Source organism: Sphaeramia orbicularis, chromosome 21 (assembly GCF_902148855.1).
Source record: "Sphaeramia orbicularis chromosome 21, fSphaOr1.1, whole genome shotgun sequence".
Taxonomy (NCBI): Eukaryota; Metazoa; Chordata; class Actinopteri; order Kurtiformes; family Apogonidae; genus Sphaeramia; species Sphaeramia orbicularis.
This window is the reverse complement of record NC_043977.1, coordinates 3694183-3719311: the sequence shown is the minus strand read 5'-3', so window position 1 is coordinate 3719311 and position 25129 is coordinate 3694183. Positions and strand designations below refer to the sequence as shown.

The 25129-nt window shown below is 35.2% G+C and overlaps 1 protein-coding gene across 1 annotated transcript in view; it reads left to right on the top strand.

Annotated features, from left to right (window-relative positions):
- lrp1bb (low density lipoprotein receptor-related protein 1Bb) overlaps positions 1-25129 on the top strand; it is a 930516-nt gene that overhangs the window by 531763 nt on the left and 373624 nt on the right. Inside the window, exons 23-24 of the mRNA XM_030124596.1 lie at positions 10759-11004; positions 17483-17680. Coding sequence (XP_029980456.1) covers positions 10759-11004; positions 17483-17680 — 444 coding nt within the window. The remainder of the gene's footprint in view (positions 1-10758; positions 11005-17482; positions 17681-25129) is intronic.

The following is a 25129-nucleotide window of genomic DNA, read 5'->3' as shown; positions in this document are numbered from 1 at the left end:
TATGAAATATGTGAAACTCAAGTGACTACAGCTAATCCCAGAAATTGGAAAATATTTCGTTGGAAAACATAGAGATTTTTTATAAAACCAAAGATCCACAAGCCTTCACTAACATCAGCTCAGCTCTGTTGGAGGATGTGTGGTGAGCAGGATGTGGCTCATGTGCACGTTTTTAGGCAGTGCACAAAACTATCCCAATATTGGAATAAAAACAGCGAAGAACTTGGACAAAATATTGGGATACAAACTACCAAGGACACGTTCTGTTCTATTTGGGTCATTTAACAGGAAAAGACAAACCAAGTGGGGATGGATATTTGATTAAAACCCTCTTTGCATCGTCTAAAAAAGCCACCACATGAAAATGATGCAAAGAGGACACCCCCACCCCCCCCACCCCTGCCACCCTAAATAATTGGAAGAAATTCACAACATGGAGACACTTATGTCATAAGACTACAGCGAGCAACTTGTGAAGATCAACGGAAAAAATGGACAATATACAGGACGACAGCTGACGCTATGCTCTAAATGTTTGTGTTGTAAAATTTCAAAAATGGAACAATAAAATATAAGTTAAAAAAATATAGATTGTGTACATTTGCAAGCTGTGAAATCATTTAGATTTACCTTATGAATGAAGTAAATGTAATTAAAAATTGAAGCACATCTGAATAACTACATTGAGTACTGTGAAAAATAAAAATGAGTAGATGTAATTAAAATGTTATGTCTATACAATAATAACCTTAAGTTCAAACCACTCAAAAAAATGAGTAGATATAATTTAGATATTAGGTAGATGCAACTGAAAACAAGAAAAGCACTCAGAGAACACAGACCTCCGCCAAGACAGATCCCCCCCCCCCCCCCCCCCCCGATCACCACCAAAATTTAATCATTTCTTCCTTGTGCCAGTATCAACATTTCCTGAAAATGTCCTGAAAATCCGTCTATAACTTTTTGAGTTATCTTGCTAACAAACAAACACGCACGCACACAAAGCAAAGTGATCATAATACCTCCTGGCGGAGGTAATGAGGTTATTATTTAACAAAATAAATCTGCTATATTTACTTCATGTTTTTAACAGAATGTAATTCATACTGGACTATTAAATATCAGAGTTAATATGTTACATTTACTTTATTTTTAAAAATATATTTACTCTTTAATCCTGGAGTACTTCAGGTCAATATATGGCTTTTAATCCACTCTGTTTGCGCACAAATGGCACACGTCATGACCTTCTGTGGAACAAAACTCACTCACTTTCTTCAGCTGCTGTTAGAGATGAAGACTACTGAGTTAGAATGAGTAAAAATTAAAGTTCTTCAAACTGATGGGTATAAGTGCTTCATACTCTAATATTCTCACTGGTATTTACAGAAAATATTGTGGATATGTTAAAAATATAATTTCTTACTGAAATACTCATTTCTTTTTGTGAAATAAACTTAAATAATAGATTAGACAAAATTAACTGTTGGATTTTCAAGCATTTATTTTGGTTATCCAACTCCAATAAGCACTTAAGGGATTTTATTAAGGTAGTATAGCTTTATATTATTGGGATATTTACTAAGGCACTCAATTATTTTTAGAGTGTAAACTCTGTCTCTATTTGCCAATTTTCTTTTGTTTTGCTGTGTTCAAGTTTATACTTCCAGCCAATAACAGCATCAATAGTCTCTTTTCCATCGGACATCTGCACAAAAGTTTACCGATATTTACGAAATGAAAAAAAAACAACAAAAAAAACAAACAGAAGTGCGTAATGTTGTTTTTTCCATTAAATCACAAATATGATGATTTGTTTTATTATCGCAAGATGACATAAGAAGTCATTCCATAAACATGGCGACGAATGTGAATATGGTGTTGATTGACAGATATTTTCATTATTATTATTATATATTACCCCTCTATCCCGTACTAAATAAAAAAAATGATTGGGTTTCCTGGTGTGTCCACGCATAGTGCGACATGTTTCTTCTTCTTCGCTTGTTGTAACATCCGTCAACATCCATTTTTTTATTCACATGACTCTAATTGCGGAAAAACGTCTTTCCATTGTAGTTTTCTGTGATATACCATTTGCGCTACACCTGAAAAATCACCTCTAGCCAGCGCAAAAACTTTTGACTTTTGGCAAAATTGCCATTTTTCTATTAGACAAATTTTTCTTCGCAAGTTATATTCGTGTAATTTGAGGGTCAATGGAAGAGCGACAAGTGATGAAGACTTTTTTTTTCAAGTTTTAAGTCTGCTATGGTGTTTTTGTTGGTGTTCTTAAGATAATTGTATGATCACTATACTGCGATATTTTTGGATTGCATGTAGAGTATGGGCGGTGTTACTTTAACTCCTTTATCCAAGAGCAAAAAGTAGCAGCACAGAGTAGTTCAGAAAAAAAAAACCAAACAATGAAAGCTTTCCTCACAAAGTTAAAAACTGGATTAGCATGAACATATTCATATATAACATGAACACAATGGGACACGCTGTGAAAATGTGGGTTTTCTTTTCTTTTTCTTGTCTTTATCCAAACACTCGATGGAGAAACAAACACCCTGGTTAGAGAAACTGGATCTGGAAACATTTGGGTTTCTTTAGCCAGTCCTCCATGGCGGTAAAACCAGCGCTTTGTGTGTCAGGAAAACACTCGTTTATCCTCAGAAAATATTCAACAAATCGTTAGCCTCATAGCATAATTGCCTAAGTTGTATTTTTTTCAAGTCTTAGACAAGGATGCAACGTGAAGCAGCAGTGTTTGGAGAAGAACGTTACACAGATATCACAGTTTGGCCAAAAATATGACTTAGGTAATTATACTATGAGGCTAATGAAATGCTAGTTTAAGTTTAGGTAGTAGCAAGCTGATGTTAGATAGGTGATGCTAAGCTAAATATGTTTGCTAATGGTACCAACACTAACTTCTCCCATCGGTGACTCACCTGTCTGGGTGTTTCAGGTGCTGGATTCAATTAGATGTGATGGATTCAGCGGCTCTGATGTTTATTTGTTGCAGTTCTAGCTGTGATTATTCAGGGTTTAAACAGGCTCTTAAAAAGTCTTAAAAGTCTTGAATTTACAAATCTGCATTTAATAGCTTTAAAAAGTCTCTAAAAGGTCATACATCTGATACGGTAGGTCTTAAAGGGCTCATATTTGTCTAAACCCATTTTTATTAGTCTTATTAGTTACTACTATAGAAGTATGAACACTTAAAATAAGAAATGAACTAACACTTCTAACTCTAAGTTTGTTTTTTATGTATAATTTTAATAATTTGCAGTTCAGTGCTACTTTTATGGCAGTTCCCAAATGAAATTTTCACTATATTGAACTTTTCTTAAGTGATTTATCACCAGTTATTTATAATGTTATCCTCTGTATTTTCTATTTTATCAGTATAAATCAGGTATTTTCCTATGTTTTCCAGTTCGTACAAAATCTGGAGTTCGTAAACATTCGTGGAGGGAGCATGTCTACGATGTCCAGATTTTGTACGAACTGGAAGAGTCATACAAACCCACTGTTCGTAAGCATCTTTGTGACTTAGGCATTAGCGCTCTTTCCTTGAGAATGACAACATCCGGTCTTGGAAAATGGTCCGTTTTTCCATTTCTGTCAGGTAGTAACTTTCTTGATTATTATTGCAAAGAAAAAACAAAAATGAATCTGTTTTTTAAATGTGGTTTATCCGTTTTGACACTGAAAAAGAAAAACGCCTTGAAATTCAGTTTTAATTCTTCTGTTTTAAAACAAAAATCAATAACCACTAGTTTTTCTTTTGCTTCTAAAAAATAAAATTGGATTACCAACAGATACACTGACCCTGGAGGGAGCATGTCTACAATGTCCAGATTTTGTACGAACTGGAAGATTCGTACAAACCCATCGTTTGTAAGAATTTTTGTGACCTCAATGGCATTAGTCCTATTTCCTTGAAAATGAAAACATCCATTCTCAGAAAATGAAAAAACAAAACAATCATTTTTGGTCGGTTTTTCCATTTCTGTCAGGTAGTAACTTTCTTTTTTGGTATTAGAAAGAGAAAACAAAAATCTTTTTTTTTTTTTTTTTAAATTTGGTTTATCTGTTTCGACACTGAAACAGAAAAAACGCCTTGAAATTCAATGTTGATTCTTCTATTTTAAAACGAAATCAATTAACCACTAGTTTTTTCTTTTGTTTCTGAAAATATAATCCAATTACCAACAGATATACTGACCTAAGGCCTCGGTCACAAAGATTCTTCTGAACGATAGGTTTGTACGAAATCTGGACATCGTAGACATGCTCCCTCCACGAATGTCTGCGAACTCCAGATTTCATACGAACTGGAAGATTCGTACAAACCCATCGTTTGTAAGAATTTTTGTGACCTCAATGGCATTAGTGCTATTTCCTTGAAAATGAAAACATCCATTCTCAGAAAATGGAAAAAAAAAACAGTATTTTTTGGTCGGTTTTTCCATTTCTGTCAGGTAGTAACTTTCTTTTTGTTATTAGAAAGAAAAAACACAAAATGAATCTGTTTTTTAAATGTAGTTTATCTGTTTTGACACTGAAAAAGAAAAACACCTTGAAATTCAGTTTTAATTCTTCTATTTTAAAACGAAATCAATAACTACTAGTTTTTTCTTTTGTTTCAAAAAAGAAAATCCAATTACCAACAGATACACTGACCCTGGAGGGAGCATGTCTACAATGTCCAGATTTTGTACGAACTGGAAGATTCGTACAAACCCATCGTTTGTAAGAATCTTTGTGACCTCAATGGCATTAGTGCTATTTCCTTGAAAATAAAAACATCCATTCTCAGAAAATGAAAAAAAAAAAGTCATTTTTGGTCTGTTTTTCCATTTCTGTCTGGTACTAACCTTCTTTTTTGTTATTAGAAAGAGAAAACGAAAATCATTTGTTTTTTTTTATTTGGTTTATCTGTTTTGACACTGAAAAAGAAAATGCCTTGAAATTCCATTTTGATTCTATTTTTAAAAACAAAAATCAATTAACCACTAGTTTTTCTTTTGTTTCTAAAAATAAAATCCAATTACCAACAGATACACGGACCCTCCTGACACAGCTGATTCATTTTTCATCACTGGATACGTCCTGAAAAAATATGACCGCCAGTTCTGCTGTGAGGCTAACGACAGGAAATGTACTTCTAACATGGCTTAGGTTCTATGGAGGACTGAACCTGCCATATTGACAAACGTATACAGAAATATAAAAACGGCTTGATAAATTAATTCATGTGCCGATACATGGTACAAAAAAAAAAAAAAAAAGGCGTTTATTTACTTTAACATTTTATTTTCTATAGCATTTATTTATATTTGTCCTTATTTATATTTCTCCATTAAGTTTTATCCCTGCATTTATTTTTGCATTGTTTTCTTTTTACGTTTTCTTTATCTTTTTTAAAAATGTATTTCTATATTTTATTTTCATCTGACACTTTTTTTAAAAAAATTCATTGTCATATTTACCGCCCCAGTATTCCCCCTCTTGCATTTTTTTCCCTTTTATTTATTTCTCCAAGGCCTATTTATTCCTGCCTCTCCTTTTTACATTTCTGTGTGTATAAAGAAATGCAGGGATATAAAATTAAAGAAGGGAAAAAAAAAAAAATAAGGATTAAATAAATCAATAAATGGTATGGAATGAAATGTTAAAGTAAACAAATGCCTTTTAATTTTATTTATTTATTTTTTTTGTACCATGCATCGGCACATGAATTAATTTATCCAACCATTTTTATATTTGTGTATATATTTTTCAATATGGCAGGTTCAGTCCTCCATAAGGTTCATTTTGTTTGATCCAAATGTGCAAAATGTGGTTGGATTCGACAACTTTTGAACGACAGCGTAACTATAAATCCTATCATTAGTTCTGTTTTTATGTTTGACCAGTAAAGAACAGCCTGAAAACTGTACAGAATGTCTCCAAATGTTGAGAAGGTTTATACGGCGCTTCAGTGGAATTTAGTCAGTTCCAGTAAATTCCAACCGACATGTTGTCAGATCCGGTAGAAAGTCAACATGTCCCCTCTGTCAGCGCTACGTGTCCCGAACAGTCCCCACTTTGCTAATATAGATCTAAATATAATACCACCGACTGAACATCTGAGCTCTGAATAGGCCCGACATCAAAGATTTGACAAGTTTTGAGAAGTTTACGTGATTTTTTTTTTTTTTTTTTTTAAGGATGTAAAATCTTGTCAACATTAAAACCCGACATTGCTAACAACATCCGGGCTGACCATAGCTGCTCCTCTTAGCAAGCAACTTTTTATAGCCACCTTTCAAACCTACAGGGGGTGAGCGTTTGATACTCAAAAGATATATTTTGGGTGAAGAATCACTTTAAAGTGCCAAGACAAGGAAAACATGTCAAAAATAATGAGTTCCTTGGACTGGTAGGCATTGGGATGGTGCGATGCGCTGACTATGTTTGAGTTTCTCTGATTGCCAAGGGTAGAAACAGAGGAGCTTGACTTTGCTTCGGGAGCAAATAAAATAAAAAAACACAAAAGCACAATGAATAAATGAAGCGCATTTACATTGCAAAAGGATCCTTGTTGTGTGCAGCTGTGTTGGATTTCACTGTAGCTCTTTTAGTGCGTCTTTATCAGCTCAGAACTGAAGAAAAAAATGATAGGAACCCCAAAGCAGATGTCTTCCTGGAGCACAGGGCCAAGCTCATTTTTCATCTTTTTGGTATTTTATTATTGGATGATGTAACATCTCCCACAAGGCCCTTCTCTCATCCTGCCTTCACGTGCTGTCGGGTAGACGATCCTTTCCACTTGTGAATTTGAAATTACGTGTGTTGCGTTCAAGTGCTTTTGTAGCCGTAGGAAAATGAAAAATGGCTGATATACAATTTATTCTGTTACTTGAGTTTTGGACGTGTTGGTTCATCTGCTACATCAGGGGTGTCCAACTCATTTCAGTTAGTTCGATTTTTGACTATTCTTATGAGAAGGGGAATTGTCCTGAAATGGAAGTCACCACAGCCCTCTGCCGTTATTCACCGGCTCACAGATGTCCTGTATTTCCTCAAATTGGAAAAAATTAGAATGACACGTAATGCCTCTGCTGATAAATTTTCACAAATCTGGAATCCTTTGTTTCAACCAGTCAGAAAAACTAATGTCCCCTTTGTTCCACATTGACCTTTATGGTCATTTTTCTGCCTGGTCCTCTTTTTTTGTTTTTTCTATTCAGTAATGCAGCTTGTGTAACACATACTGCATCGATAACACTGGTCTACAATTTTTTTAGAAATGATTTGCTTCAGAGATTAAATGTGCTAAATGTTACGTATTTTAATAAGATTAATTGGAAAATAAATGACAAAAGTGCCGGTTTGCTGATGTTTTCAAGGTATATGATTAAGTGTTATTCCACATATATATTGGTTTATGTACATTTATATAATAGTTTAATAAATCTTCCACTAAATAGAACCTGTAAAGTGAATGTATTCTAATGTGCAGACTGTTTTGAAGTAGATCTTGTAGCTCTGAGACAAATCTTCCTTTTGAGTCAAACCCATTCTCTGGTTAATTCTTGAATTTCACATTTCGACCCAAGGCTGTATCTTGGAAAGTGCAGCCAACCAGCATTTTGGACTGGATTTTTCTTCATCAGTGACTCTCATGTGGTAAAATTTCATTACTTTTATTCTGGAAGCATTTTCCTTGTAGACCAGTGTATTCTAAATGTGAACCTTTCAAGACCTTTTTTTTGTTTGTTTAGTTTTTTTGACTCTTTTTTTTTTGTTTGTTTGTTTTTGTTTTTTTGTTTGTTTTTAGCTTACCGGCTGACAGACTGTAAGCTATTGTCGTCATGCGTCGTCCGTCAGCGTCGTCGTCGTCTGTCGTCTGTTATAAAAATTTCAATCGTCTTCTTCCCCGAAACTACAATTCCGATTGACTTCAAACTTGGTATACAGCTTCTTTATGATGATGTCAACAAAAGTTAGTGAAATTATTTGGATCTGATCCTGGATTTGGTGCCACTTTAAAAAATGTCCCCGTTATCAGAGACAGGAAGTGGATGGATGCAATAACTCAGTAAATCTAAATGATCTCCAGTGTAAATGTCTCCAGTCCAGCCCTGATGGGGAGAGGACCCAAACATAATGTCCACATGCTGATCAGGATCTTCTTCTGGATCTGGAACTGACGCAAAATTTAACATGGGCTCTTATGGGGAAAACATTTCAATCGTCTTCTTCTCCCAAACTCCAGTTCTGATTGACTTCAGACTTGGTATACAGCTTCTGTATGATGATGTCAGTACAAGGGATTGAAATTATTTGGATCTGGATCTGATTCTGGATTGGGTGCCACTTTGAAAAACGTTCCCATTAGAACAGATAGGAAGTGGATTGATCCAATAAATCAGTATCAATGATATCAAGTGTGAATTTGAATTTTGTACAGATCTGATTGGAATATGAGCAAAACACGGACTATTTCTGTAATAGAATAAATACATAGAACTGGGGGAGAATAAGTGGATCTGGATACATTTCCCAAAGCTTTGAATTTGGCCGCTAAGATACAGGACCTTTGGTCCTATTTTTGTTAATGGAGAAGGTCGGTTTACTTGTTCTTGTTCTTGGGTTTGTTTGCATGTAAAAAAAAAAAAAAAAAAAAGGAAATTGTGCAACAATTTATTTTCAACTAATGTCACATATGATACATAGTTTGTATTGCCCAATTTCTACAAAACTCCAAAAAAACAAAGGTTGGAAAAAAAAAAAAATCAATTCATCCGAGCTTACAGTGTATTTCCCATAATTCCCATAGCAGGTGAAGGCAGCATTCTTCCCTCTCAGCGGTGTGGAGGCTGATGAGGAACAGGGACGTGTTGTCACAGAGGCCGAAGGGACGGAACATAAAGAAATAGTGTTTGTCCAGCAGCCTTCAGAGGAAACCAAAGCATCTCATGTGACTCCATCTAATCTCCTAAAGTGAGCAGTGTAAACATCCAGGTTCATTTTCTCCAGCGCCACTAACGGAGCTTCGGGGGGAGGAGGGGGGGGTGTGGGGGCTCTATAGGACCCTGGAGTCCCTGCGTTACCGTGGTCTAAAAGTGGGCTTCTTGGCTGCTCACAGACAATTATCCCCCACTCACAAGGAGCTTGAGTGTGTGATTGATTTGCCCAGCTCAGCAGGACTCACACCCGCTATTAACAACTGTGACCACACACTCCACCACCCCCCGCCCCCTGCCCCCCCCGCCGAGGGACCGCACTGCCCACCTCCAAAACACAGCCTGGATCCATGTGATAGAAGAGAAACCACACCAGCTTTATTTCCACTGGAATACTTCAGTCTTTGACCCCGTGGTTTCTAACAAGAACCAGGTGTATAGGAAGTTAAAAAAAAATAATAATAAAAACACCTAAAAATCAACATTAACCCTTTGTAGATTATTATTGACGTTCATGGATCAATTTCAAAGACGTGTTTCAGTAACGCTGATATTAATTTCCTGACATTCCACAGATTTTTGGATTATTTTTGTTTGGTTTGGACTGGAGGAACTGATCTGCGTACCTGAGATTTAACTCCTGTTATGGAGATGATGAAACGAAACCTCATAAACATCAACAATTCTAAACCTTTTTAAATAGATACGTTTTCCAGGCTCAACATTTTTCTCAGCTCCACCAGGAGGCTGTTCCAAAGCTGAGGTGCAGCAGATTAATGAATTAATCTGAATTACTTAATTAATGAAATCAACAAAACAATTTTTAAAAGTAATCACTACCATAAACATAATAGTCAATATAATGGACAAAAGAATGAATAAAATGAACACAGATGAACCGAATAAAGAATAAAATGAATTAAAAATCAACAAAATGAGTTTATTCCATTCATCCGTTGTCTTCTGCTGATCCGGGGCCGGGTCACGGGGGCAACAGTCGAGTTATTTCAGTGACTCAGTAATTATTTTTTGATGATTTAAGGTTCATTTTTTAGTTAATGACCAGTTTATTTATTTTTCTTATCAATGACAGAGGACACTTTTCAGTTTATGTTTTGCACAAAATTTACTTTAAAAATTGTGTTGTTTTTTATATTTATTACAGTTAAATATATATTGTTTGTTTTCTTACGGCACAGGAACAAATTTTGCTAAATTTTTTTCAATTAAAAATGCTGTGACACCTGGGGGTACTTGGATCAAAAAAAAGTTTGACAACGACTGTATTAGTGGATCAACAGGTATTAAAGGGTTTATTTTTTATTTTTATTCATTTTTTATTGATTTGTTTGGAATATAGAAATGGTACAAGCTTCCTGATTGCTACTAATTGACTTCTTTGCACAACATAGCGGAGAGATAACAATTCAAGGAAGCAAAAAATAATAATATACACAAAAAAGAAAAAGAGAGTCATATTCAAAAAGGAGTGAGAAGAAGCAGAGCTTATTAGCTCTCACCACTCTGTCTAAACCAGCTAAATATATATAAAATATACACACACACACAATTACATATACATGCATAGGTCAGTAGTAGTAAATCAGTCGATGGTTTTGGTTTCAGGTGGACGTGTGGGTCTGTATGTGTTAAAACACACTAAAATAAACTTCTTTTTTAGCAGAATATTGGAGCCAGATTTCCTTCCAGAGTCAGGACTTTCTTTTAAACCTCTTATTTTTTTTCTGCCAGTGTCTAAACCCAGAAATCTTTGGCCTTTTCTTCACCCCAGATTTGTGCCTGGTAGCCAGAGGGGGGTGCAGCCACCAGTGTACCGTAGCGCCAGGGAAGGGGGTGGTGTGTTCGTGCCCCCCCGGGCTCCACCTGGACTCCAGCAACAAGACCTGCGAAGTGGTGGACTACTGCAGCCGCCACCTCAAGTGCAGTCAGGTGTGTCAGCAGTACAAGACCACAGTCAAGTGTTCTTGTTATCCAGGATGGACGCTTGACCCAGATGGAGACAGCTGTCACAGCACAGGTAACACACACTACCTTTTTAAGGGTTCACTGTTTAGATATATATATATATATATATATATATATATATATATATAATTTTCCTGACAGCCCGAGTCTACAGAATGTCAGATTCTATACTGGGGTCTAACACCACCTCCTCAACCTTTTTTGGTGAATTGTGATCATTTCTGTATTTATCTGTATTTTATTAGTATATAAATCATGTATTTTCCTATATTTCATTTATTAATACACTGCAAAAATCTTAATCTGACCAAGTGTATTTTTCTCATTTCTAGTCCAAATATCTCATCACACTTAAAATCAGACAGAATCATCTAAAGAGGAACTTTTCAGTGAGATATAAGAACTGATTTATAGACAATAGATCTAGAAAATCTGATTTCAACAAATCTGAACAAGATAATTTTCACTTGTTCCACTGGCAGATTTTTTTTTGCTCAGTTCAAGATTTTTTTTTGCTTAATTCAAGCATAAAAAATATACATACTTTTCCTGACAGCCTGAGTCTCCAGAATGTTAAATTCTACACTGGGCTCTAACACCACCTCCTCTACCTTTATTTGGTGAATTGTGATCATTTCTGTATTCCTGCCTCATGAAGAATCATGAGCCTCAAGTGTCGCTTCAACCCCTTGCAGACCACTGTCCAAGTGTCTTTTTTAAATTGAATCTTTTTGCACTGACCATTATAACACCACCTAGATTTGTCAATGGTTATTTTTATGGGTATTGTCACAAAAATGACTTTTTTGCAAATTCTTTTGCACCTTTTTTCAGAAGGAACTTAACTTTCAGTATCTGGCCATTAACCTATAAAGACCCACACTGCAAAAAGGGGTGTCTAAAAACAAGATAAAAACACTAAATCTGAGGAAAAAGATCCTCAAAACAAGTGAAATACAGTCGCAGAAAACATTAGACCACCAAAAGTCATGAAAAACAATGGTGAAGCAATCCAGTCCTAACTCCTGTGTGTGTCATGTGACTAAAACAGACAGAAAAGAAAACATGGAATGAATAAAAGCTCTGTTTTTGTCAGTACAGTGACAGATACTGATGGAAGAACTGAAGTGATTTTGGTTATTATCAAAAAACCAGGTTAAATGGATAGATATCAGCTCTGAAATTCAACTATTATGAGCTGTTTTTGTTGGTATCATTATATTTATCCAAACAAATGAACCTTTAGTTGGACCAGGCATTAAAATGAACAAGAAACTGAAGAAAACAAGGAGTGGTCTAAGAATTTTCTCTGTGACTGTATCTGTCTGTGCAGCAAGAAAATTGAAGAAACTTGACAAAATTTCTTGAAGTCATATTGTTGAATCTAGAAATAAGCATGTCTGTAGAAGTATGAACACTTCAAATAAGAAATGAACTAACACTTATTTTTTGAAAATGTTGGTAAGAAACAAATAATTTTGTCAGTTCCTGAATTAAAATTTTCTCCATATTTAACCTTTCTTAAGTGATTTATCGCCATTTATTTATAACGTCATCCACCGTATTTTCTATTTTATCAGTATAAATCTTGTATTTTCCTATATTTCATTCATTGATCATGTAGATGTTCATAAAAGCTCAGACTGAAGTCGAGGGTTATTGTATTAGAAACAGAGAAAAATGCAGAAAGTGACTTTTGAAGTAAAATCTCTCATTAATTGAACATAAACCCAGTGTGTCCATCCACTGTCACTGATCCAACTCCATGGGTTCTACTGGTGAATCAATGTTGGAGAAGATGACTGTGTTTCCACGGTAACTACAGAGCCTCTTAACGTCCAAATGGGTCATATCTGATGACCATGAAAAGACAAAGAATTGTATTTTACACCAATTATTGACATGGATTGATAGGATTAGTGGATCAACAGATGTTGAACAGTTTAGATCAGTAGATGGTTTGGTTGTCAGTAGTTGTTTGGGTTTTTATGGGTTAAGAAACACAAAATAATGCAAGTTGTGGAGACGGTCTAAAGATCACAGGATTTAAAAGTGCTCGAAGAAATTAGCTCAGTTTCGGTAACTTCCGTGACATCCGACTGATTTTTGGATCATTTTTGTTTTGTTTGGACTGACTGGAGGAACCGATCAATAGTAGCGTCAATAAAATAATCTACCCACCTGAGACTGTTTAATTACTATTCTGACAGTTTCACCTAATGCTGGGCTGGGCAAGTTAAGGCGGTAATAACACGTTAACTTGCCCAGCCCTAATTTTTTTGTCTATAATTGTAAATAAATGTAAACAGTGAAGGGATCCATAGAATATTTACACTGGAAAACAATTAAAGTCCAGCAGCAGAATTGTGTTAGGGTCTCCGGGTGCAGGGAAAGTGAAGAGATGGTCTGAAGAATAGTAATAAATGGTGATTTCGAGTAGAGCCAGGTCAAATTCAATCATGTTCAAATCAGAAGAGGCATCTGGGCGATGAGTCCTGTCTGCTTCGATCTGCGCTGACGCTGAGTGAAGGAAGCCCGTTCTCCGATCCGCCACTCACCACAGCTTGATTATTTCATCGGACCGCGTAGACGTTCGCCTCAGGCCTCGTCCCACTCTCACACAAATGTTCTGCCGCTGTTGTTCTTTCCTAAATTCAAGCTTTCCACCGCTCTGATTGTTGTTATTGAATAACATGATGATGCCGCTCTGTAACTGTACTTATCCGCACACACCGTTGGCACATTCAGATTTATGGACCTCGTTTTGATTACTCGCCGTCTCTATTTCCCTCTGAGATTGATAGCAGTTGCGGCTCTAATCTTACATTAATGCGGGGAAAGAATACACAGTTTTCTTTTGAAACCAGATCAGAATTCAGCAGCTTCTTCATAAATCAAATTTGGCACACAAACATTCCAATTGAATTTTGAGAGGTGCTATTAGATTCTGGAAGTCCCAAGCACACAGTCGCGCTTCCTTTTCCATTTACATCTCGGTAATAAAAGATTTGTTTGAGAAGAAAAAAAAAACTTTCAGCGCAAACCTTCATGTGTAGCTCTGTGGCTACAATGACAACAAGTCATTGATGCAAGGACACTGTTTTAATTACATTTGTGGACAGACACTTCCATTCCCTGAACAACCATGGAGTCCAGAGTGCTGTGAAGAACTGCAAAAACACCTTTTTTTGGTCGACGGAATGTGTAGGAGGGTGCGTTCTGCACGTTGCTGAATTAGTTTAAATGTGTTCAAGTATCCATGCGGCAAGTTTTAGCTGCACAAACATTTTTTTGAACCTGATCAATGGATTTTTTTTTAAGTCTTGACAGAGACATATAGCAATATAGCAGAGATATAAGACGCCACAAAACTAAAACAAACAAAATTGACAGATTTTTTTTGCTTGAATTAAGCAAAAAAATCAATCAATCAATCAATCAATCAATCTTGAATTAAGCAAAAAAAATTTAAAAAAAATTCTTGAATTAAGCAAAAAAAATTCTTAAATTGAGCAAAACAAAATCTTACATTAAGCAAAAAAGTCTGCCAATGGAACAAGTGAAAATTATTTTTTGCTTAATTCAAGATGTTTGGCTTGAATTAAGTAAAAAAAAAAATCTTGAATTAAGCGAAAAAGTTACTCTTTAGGTGATTATGTGATGAGATATTTTGACTAGAAATGAGAAAAATACAATTGGTAAGATTTCGATTTTTACAGTGTTGATGCAAGGATATAAGAACTGATTCTGGAAAATTTTATGTCAAGAAATCTTACCAAGATAATTTTCCCTTGTTCCATTGGCAGTTATTTTTTTCTATTTTTTTTATTTTTTTGCTTGAATTAAGCAAAAAAATTCTTAAATTGAGCAAAAAAAAAGAAAAAAAAATCTTGAATTAAGCACAACAACAACAACAAAATCTGCCAATGAAACAAGTGAAAATGATCTTGGTCAGATTAGTGTAAATCAGATTTTCCAGATCTACTGTCTATAAATCAGTTTTCATATCTCACTGAAAAGTTCCGCTTTAGGTGATTAAATCTTATTCTAAGTGTGATGAGATATTTGGACTAGAAATGAGAAAATACACTTGGTAAGATTTAGATCGTTACAGTGTTGATGCAGGGACACTGTTTTAATTACATTTGTGGACAGAAACTTCCATTCCCTGAACAACCATGGAGTCCAGAGTGCTGTGAAGAACTGCAAAAACACCTTTTTATTTGGCGACAGAATGTGTAGGAGGATGCATTCTGCATGTTGCTGAATTAGTTTAAATGTGTTCAAGTATCCATGCAGCAAGTTTTAGCTGCACAAACATTTTTCACAGAAGCAAAACTGTTCTGGAGGCACAAAATAATCTTCCTGATTGAGCTGAAGCTCAGCGGGCGAGGTCACAGCGGTTCAGTTTGCAGCCACTGTCGTCAGCTTTAGGACCTGTCACCAGACTGAGCAAACATCTAAGGGACGCCGCTAAATGTGTTTCACAGAGTTAGTCTGTGTACTTTTACAGACAATACAAACAGTCCCAATTTATCAGAAAAAAAAGTATTACAAGTCACTGTTGATGCATGTGTTTGTGCTGGTGGAAACTAGTCTGATCTATGAAAGAATGTCCTCTACTCCGAGGATTAACCGGAAACAAGATGAGGACCAGAAAGACGCTGAGCGAAAGCAAGGTCATTAATCTCAATTACTATAAAATGTGAGCGAAATACTGTTTTAAATGTTGAACTCTTTATATGAATAAAATGACATCACATACAGCTGTAGTCCCCGCTTTAAAAATGGGACTAAGGAGAATTCAGCTCTGGCTTTATATTCCATCAGCTCATGACGCAATTTAAATACAAGTGTTCAGAGAACACAAGTGAGAGGGGCTGGGGGGGGGGGGGGGGGGGGGGGGGGCATGTCGGTTCGACGTTGCCAAAGACTTCATGGTCTGAGGGGAATTCTGTGTTCTGAACTGCCATTCACTTTATATGGACAATCTGTGTCAAAGTTTGGTGTCTGACGGACGTCACCAGTAACTGATGCTGATCAGCTGACACCTGAGCTTCAACTGTCTGTGTTCTATCCTCTGTGTTCTATCCTCTGTCTGTGTTCTATCCTCTGTGTTCTATCCTCTGTGTTCTATCCTGTCTGTGTTCTATCCTGTCTGTGTTCTATCCTCTGTGTTCTATCCTGTCTGTGTTCTATCCTCTGTCTGTGTTCTATCCTGTCTGTGTTCTATCCTGTCTGTGTTCTATCCTCTGTCTGTGTTCTATCCTGTCTGTGTTCTATCCTGTCTGTGTTCTATCCTGTCTGTGTTCTATCCTCTGTGTTCTATCCTCTGTCTGCAGCTGAGAACTGAAGACCTGTGTCTGTGTATGAGAGAGAACCAGTTTGAACCAGTTTATTCTACCAGTAATAGGAGAAGTAGTAGTAGTAGTAGTAGTAGTAGTAGTAGTAGTAGTGGTGGTGGTAATAGTAGTAGCAGTAATAATAGTAATAGTAGTAGTGGTAATAGTAGTAATAATAGTAGAAGTAGTAACAGTAGTAATAGCAGTAGTAGTAGTAGTAGTAGTGGTAATAGGAGTAGTAATAGTAGAAGTAGTAACAGTAGTAGTAGTAGTAGTAGTAGTAGTAGTAGTAGTAGTAGTAGTAGTTGTGATAGTAGTAGTAATAGTAGTAGTAGTTATAGTAGTAGAAGTAGTAACAGTAGTAATAGCTGTACTAGTAGTAGAAGTAGTAGCAGTAATAATAGTAGTAGTAGTAGTGATAGTATTAGTAGTAGTAGTAGTAGTAATAGTATTAGTAATAGTAGTAGTAGTAGTAGTAGTAACAGTAATAGTCGTAGTAGTAGTAGTAGTAGTAGTAATAGTAATAGTAGTAGAAGTAGTGGCAGTAATAATAGTAGTAGTATTAGTAATAGTAGTAGTAGTAGTAGTAGTAACAGTAACAGTAGTAGTAGTAACAGTAGTAGTAGTAATAGCAGTAGTAGTAGTAACAGTAGTAATAGTAGTAGCAATAGTAGTAGTAGTAGAAGTAGTAGCAGTAATAATAGTAGTAGTAGTAATAGTATTAGTAATAGTAGTAGTAGTAGTAGTAGTAGTAACAGTAATAGTAGTAGTAGTAGTAAGAGTAATAGTAGTAGAAGTAGTAGCAGTAATAGTAGTAGTAGTCGTAGTAACAGTAACAGTAGTAGTGTATTAGTAGTAGTAGTCGCAGTACTCTCACACACACAGTGTTGCTGTGGACTTTCCCTGGTTTGTCCATGTTTCCAGTGAACATGTAAAATAATCCTAGACTTGTATTCCTCCATTCCTTGTATTCCTCTGTTCCTTGTATTCCTCCGTTCCTTGTATTCCTCCGTTCCTTGTATTCCTCCATTCCTTGTATTCCTCCGTTCCTGTCATTGACGGCGTTGCTCGTTGCTGTTCAACTCACCGTCTCCACATTCTATGAACCTGTTTGCTCCAAACATCCATCAGCTGTGAATGACACTGAAAAAATAAGGCGCTTGTTTCTTGTCTGTGGTTTTTGCTCAGATCCCTTTGAGGCCTTTATCATTTTCTCTATCCGCCACGAGATAAGACGAATAGACCTTCACAAGCGGGACTACAGCCTGTTGGTGCCCGGCCTGAGGAACACCATCGCATTAGACTTCCACTTTAATCGCAGCCTCCTTTACTGGACGGATGTGGTGGAGGATAAGATCTACAGGGGAAGGTTCTCCGAGTCCGGCGGTATGTACTCGCCTCGCACACACACACATGCACACACACACACACACACACACACATGCTCATCCAAACATTAGCCACATATCTGACGACCGCTGTGATGCATCGGCTACACAGAGCCATGACTTGCTCTTCTGTATTGGTGCGACGGTAGCAGAAGTGATAACGCTGCGTTTTCTTCTTACTGTCTGTGCACAAAGCCAGCTCTGATACAATGAGTTGATATTGTCTCCGGCTGAAAATGTATCTGGTGTTAAGCCGAGTATTTACCTTTACAGCAGCAGAAGTCTTCAGCCGGTACTGTCTAGTATCACCTCCTGTAAAAGAATCAAAACCTCTTCTACGGTGTATTTTTGTGGGTGGCAGAACATTTATTGGGTTCCCTGGGCTTTATTTTGCTCGGTGGAGCCGTAGGAATGGCTTTTTAGCTGCACCTATTTCACCGCATAAAAGCTTCAGCTTCTGAGAATTATTGTAAACAGCTGGATTAAACATAAATCTGGAAACCCCTTTTTACCACGCTTAATAGATCCCAGCAGAAAGTAGTATTTTTTTGTTTGTTTTTTTATACATATGGAATCGCTTTCCTGTTTTTTTTTTTCTTCTTTTGGATTAAAAATGTCCATCTGCACACTGTACAACAGGGCTGTCAAACTCATTTTAGTTCAGGGGCCACATTCAGCTACATTAGATCTGAAATCGGCAGAACCAGTAAAATAATAATGTATAAATAAGGTCAACTCCAAACTTTTCTTTTTTAAATAAATAAATAAACAAATAAATAAATTAAAAAAAAAAAAAGAAATTGTACTTACTTCTCTTGAGACATTTCAGGTTGTTTATATTTGTTCAGGTTATTCACATTTTTTTTGTGAAATTATACTTTATTTTAGTGTAAATACATGAAAATATTTACATTTACAAAGAGAAACATTTGAAGTTGTTATTATTTATATGTTATTATGATTGTATTTTACTGAATCCTGCCCATGTGAGATTGAATTGTTCTGAATGTGGAACCTGAACTAAAAGGATTGTTCATATCTTCAGTGTAATTTTTGCATTTCACAAATTCATCCCAGGGGCCGGACTGGACCCTTTGGTGGGCCGGATTTGGCCCCCGGGACGCATGTTTGACACCTGTGCAGTAGAAAGTAGTTTTTATTAATTTATTTATTCATTCATTCATTCATTCATTTATTTATTACACATATGGAATCGCTTTCCTGTTGTTTTTTTTTCTTCGTTTGGATTAAAAATGTCCATCTGCACACTGTACAACAGGGCTGTCAAACTCACTTTAGTTCAGGGACCAGATTCAGCAACATTAAATCTGAAATCGGCAGAACCAGTAAAATAATAACATAATAATATATAAATAAGGTCAACTCCAAACTTTTCTCTGTTTTAGAGCGAAAAAAGTTTATTTACATGATGAACAGGTTTACATCTACAAACTATCCTTTCAAACAGTGTGAATAATATGAACAAACTGAAAAAATAAGTGTAATTTTCACAATATTCTGCCTCAGTTTATCATTTCCACATGTACATTATAACTTACAGATCACAGTGGGTCTACAAACACACAAAACATTTAGTAACAGGCAGAATATTGATAAAATTGCTCTTACTTCTCTTAAGACATTTCAGGATGTTCATATTTGTTCAGGTTATTCACATTTTTTTGCAAAATTATACTTTGTGTTCGTGTACATACATAAAAATATTTAGATTTACAAAGAGAAACAATTGAAGTTGTCATTATTTATATGTTATTATGATCGTATTTGACTGGTCCTGCCCACTAGAGATTGAATTGGTCTGAATGTGGAACTTAAAATAAAAGGATTATTAACCCTTTCATGCATAGTGGTCACTACAGTGGACAGCTATTCCACAGCTGTTCTTTTGTATATTCATTAATTTTGTTGTTTTAGTTATATATCAACCAACACAGTGGACACTTATGTATCATCACATACACAGACATTCATACTATAATTGTAAATTTGCTGTTCTTCATCAACCTGAACTGCACTAACATGTTTAAGTGTAAAAAATTGCTTGATATTGTTATTAGACTGTAATTAAAAGTTTTGTTTTGTTTTTTTTTTAACAAAAAGTTTTTGGGTTTTTTTGCATATTATCTCCATAAAGTGAGTAATAACTAGTATTAAAGTATGTTAAAATATGACAAAACATCCGATTAGCTGCATTAAAAATGTTTTCACACAGTATATCAGTAATTACATGTTTCTTTGCTTCAAAAATTAAACGCATGGTGTCCAGCTGAGTGGATATTTTTGCAACTCCATGAAAAACAGGTTCCTGATTTTTTTTTTTTTTTTAATTGCATTGTTTTTTTTAATGCCAAAAGAGGAATAAAAATATTCAGAAAAAAAAAAAAAAACTTGATTAAAGTTCTCATAATTCATGCATGAAAGGGTTAAAATAATAATAAGAAGAATTTTTGCATTTCACAAATTCATCCAAAGGACCGGACTGGACCCTTTTGCGGGCCGGATTTGGCCCCCGGCCCGCATGTTTGACACCTGTGCAGTAGAAAGTAGTATATTTATTTATTTATGTATTTATTTTACACAAATGAAATAGCTTTCCTGTTTTTTTTTTCTTCATTTGGATTAAAAATGCCCATCTGCACACTGTATAAGGTGCCAGAATCTTTGACTAGCGCTGGCCTCGCACTAGGAGATAATTAGATAGATTTTGGGTGTGAATCACCCTCTGCTACTTCCAGTTTGAGCCTGGTTAGACCTGATTATCTGCCCTGTAAGTGAGACGGCCTTAAAGTCATAATCTGACCGTTCACCGGGTAATATGAAGCAGATTCGGTACAAATCACAACTGTCATCCAGCTGTGGCCAATGAACTGACCAGTAGGCGTCAGCAAATGCAGTATGCACAAGTTCAGCAGGTAGCGGACGGTTGCATTTGTCCTGTTTGACACCGATAGTGCAGTGGTTTCCAACCCTTTTTGTCTCCTGACCCCATTTTAACATCACAAATTTCTAGTGACCCCAGACATTCAAAAATGGAGACTTTTTTTTAGTAAAATTAATTTGTTTTTGATCATGTAATAGTTTGCTATACTATGTTGCACATAAATGTTAATTTTAGCTGACATTTAGGCTATATAATGTATATTATTTTGGACGGAGGCGTGAGAGTGAGAATGTGATTTTCCTTGGTCAGGATCTGTCCAGTCAGTCCAGCTGTGATTTACAAGGAGGACAATTAATACTGAACAAACAAGAACTGAAACTATGAATTATGAAAGAGCTGCAGCATCTGAAACTTACCACAATGAACATTTGACAGAGAAACAGAACCACAGTGCTGCAGTTTCACAGTTTGTCATGTCTTTTATTTATTTTTTATTAGCAGGTTTTTATTTTTATCAATTACTAGAAATTTCAGACAACCCCATTTGAAATCCAGGCGACCCCAAGGTTGAAAAACACTGCGACAGTGAAACTTTACATCCAACTCTCCTCCCTCTCCTACTGTGAAATGAATTACACTCATTGTTTTTTCTTAATTAAACCGTTACTGATAATTAACAAGTAGAAAGATGCGACATTTAACAGAAATAAGCATCACATCCTATCCAGTCTTGGATTCTGTCCTTTTTGGATGTCATATACATGGAGCTTTCAACGGCTTGAATTGATGGTGCTAGTGAAAGCTCTTTAAACATCTGGCGTAGCACTGCCGACTCTTTGAAAAACATGCTGTAAGTCGATTTTGCCACTGGCTCTCTCACTTTAGTGCCTCTAGATGTCAGATCCCTTCTGTCTTGTCTGTATATGTTTGTGTGTCTGTATGTTTTGTCTACACTGTAAAAAAAAAAAAAATCTGTAATTTAACAGAATTTTCACTGTTTATTTTACAGATTTTTCCTGTATTTTTAAGATGCAGGAAAATATCAATGAAACAACAAAAACAGACTGTGATTGTACATGTTAAATGTAAAATAACACGAAAAAACTAACTGTGAATAACCATAAAATTTCCATTTTTTTAAAAGAATTTTTTTTCTTTTTTCACAGAAAAATACAGTTAAAATACATTTGTAAATGTATCTTAATTTCACAAATATTTTTTTCTATTTATGAGATTAAACTGTTAATTTAAAGTTTAATGCTGTAAAAAAAAATATTAAAACCAGATAAAATTACTGACAATTAACCGTAACAGAAGTATTAGTTCTGTCAGTTTAATCAGACTTGTTTGTTAATTGACAAATAGCTTGTGTAATTACAGGAGGTTTCACAACAAAAATGTTGAATAAATGTATTTTTGTGAATGTATAACATGTATAAGCACTGATAAACTGTCCAAATACAGTTTTTATCAGTGGATTGGACAACTGAGTCTCATTGAAAATTATTTGTATATATATTTATAGGGAACTTGATTGTTTTAATACATGTAAATATTCTTTCTTAAACATTAAAAAGTCTAAAAAAAAATATGCAAAATCTCATGTAAAGTTAGGGCAAAAAAATGTATTTTAATTATGGAAAATTACCGCATTTTTATGAGATAGTTATTTTCCGTTATTTAACAGTATTTTTTCAGCACCCCTGCTGCCGGAATAATACCGTTTTTTTTGTTTTTGTTTTTTTTTTACAGTGTATGTTGTGTGTATTCTTGTAGGTTATGTATGCATTTTTATTTTATATACAGGGTGGGGAAGCAAAATTTACAATGAACATTTAGTTGTTTTTTCTCAGCAGGCACTACGTCAGTTGTTTTGAACCCAAACATATACTGATGTCATAATCATACCTAACACTATTATCCATACCTTTTCACAAACTTTTGCCCATATGAGTAATCAGGAAAGCAAACGTCAAAGAGTGTGTGATTTGCTGAATGCACTCGTCACACCAAAGGAGATTTCAGAAATAGTTGGAGTGTCCATAAAGACTGTTTAGAATGGAAAGAAGAGAATGACTATGAGCAAAACTATTACCAGAAAGTCTGGAAGATACTATTAAAGAAGAATGGGAGAAGTTGTCACCCCAATATTTGAGGAACACTTGCGCAAGTTTCAGGAAGCGTGTGAAGGCAGTTATTGAGAAAGAAGGAGGACACATAGAATAAAAACATTTTCTATTATGTCAATTTTCTTGTGGCAAATAAATTCTCATGACTTTCAATAAACTAATTGGTCATACACTGTCTTTCAATCCCTGCCTCAAAATATTGTACATTTTGCTTCCCCACCCTGTATATATTTTTTTATGTGTGTAATTAACCTTACTTTTCCTTTATACCGTTATACTATCACTGTGTTTGGTATCACATGACACGTTCCTTTGTCTTGGGCCCACTGTTGGTATTCTTGCTCTGAGAATCCATTCCAGTAATATTGTATATCCTGAGATACCGCTGTTTGATTTAATTTGTTAAATGAAAATGAAAATAAAAAATTGACCACAATAAAAAAAAAGAAATAAGCATCACATATAAATTAAAGTATTGATACAAACAATAAACAGGTAAGCATAACAATACAAAAAAAGTACTGAAGTATTAACAAAAAATAAATGATCAAACTGTTTGAGGGTACGTTCACATTTTTTGCTAAGGCTAATGTCTTTTGATACATTTTTAATTATTTAACAAAGATGCTGATGTTAGGGAGGGATCTGGAGAATTCTGCCTTATGAATATGATATTTGCCCACCCGTATGATTAGATTAATTAAGACAATTAAAGGTTTATCAGAGCATTCAAACGTAGTTATCATTCCCCTTGGAGATATTGAGATGTGTTTTCTGGTTTTGTTAAGAATAACTTTCTCCACTACCCTCCAAAACATGTTAGAGGAGGCACAGTCACAGTAAAATAAGTGCACAATTGTTTCTGGCTTCTCATTTTTTTTATTAGTTTGTATCAATGTCGGCAAATCTTGTGAGGAAGGATTTACAGGCTTAGATGTGATGGAAAATTTTAAAATGAATTTCTCTGATTTTATTGGAGATACAAAATTGAAAGGGATTAAGCCACGATAGACGCCGATTTATATGATTAAACTTTGAATTCCAAACGGATTTGCATTTAGGTGAGATTTTGTGGGTGTTTTGGACCTGCTTTTTTATATGTTTATTTGTACATTTAGCATTTATTACACTCATTTTTTTTTTTTTTACTTTAAGTATCAATTTACAAACATTGTCAAACATTTAACATATAACAAAATACATGAGAATACAGATACAAAAATAGAATACAATCCTAAAGTCAGTATATATACAGAAGACATGTTCAGTTATTCATATACAAAAAATACATAGAAAAAAGATACATAATTTCTCATCTAAAATTTCACAAAATATCAGATGACACATTAAATATGTTATCATAACTATCAAGAAATGTCTTATTTTTTATTATTAACACGGCCTAATGATTTATAAAGTGTGTTAAATTATTTATTACACTCATTAAATTATGTGGTTGTTAAACCGTGACGTCACTTCCTGTTTGCATTCCTCTATATTCAATCTTCTGCAGTTCTGTCACTTTGAGTCCATAAAACACGTCCAGTTATGTTTCTAGCGCTTTACATGTGATGATAAAGAGCAGAGGAAGAGGATGAAGTTGATAAGGAAAGTTACAAATCTTAAATGAACAAAAAAGGTGGCACTAGCTAACATTAGCATATGAGCTAGTTAGCGTTGGCAGTTGAGCTAGCTAATGTTAGCATATGATTTAGCTAACATTTGCATAAGAGTTAGCTAACGTTCACATATGAGCTAGAAAACGTAAGCATATGAATTAGCTAACATTAGTATATGAGTTAGCTAACGTTCACATGTGAGCTAGCTAATGTTAGTATATGAGTTAGCTAACGTTAGCATATGAGTTAGCTAACGTTAGCTCCCACTGCATCCATCAAACTGCATATTTACAGATTCCTCTGGGATAGAATAAGTTATTTATGAGTTGATAGTCCTTTATCTGTTCAGTTTAGGTCAATAAAGGAATGATTCATGTCAGCACACATAGCTTAACATGAAATGAAGTGATACACTTCTGTAAATGGAGTTTAAACAGCATTTAGGACATTTAAAGTCATGGTCTACTGCAGGTAAAACACTAACTGTGGAAACTGATCATTGTATTTGAGCTAAATAAATGAAGTTTACCCCGTTTGAACATTAACTGGTGCCTCGTTAAAGAAGGACGTTGTAGTAAAAGAGTGTAAACGCTCTGCTGTTGTTGACTGTTTGGACCCAGAGTTTACTTTTACAACTCAAACTTAAGAACCAGATAAAGCCATAAAACTCACTTCTGCGTGCTAACACTCAATAACTGGAGAGCCTGTATACGGACGTGCATGAACTTCTTTCTTTAATGAGGCACTAGTTAGGGTTCAGGTGGGGTTAAAGTCATTTATTTAACTCATTTAAGTGC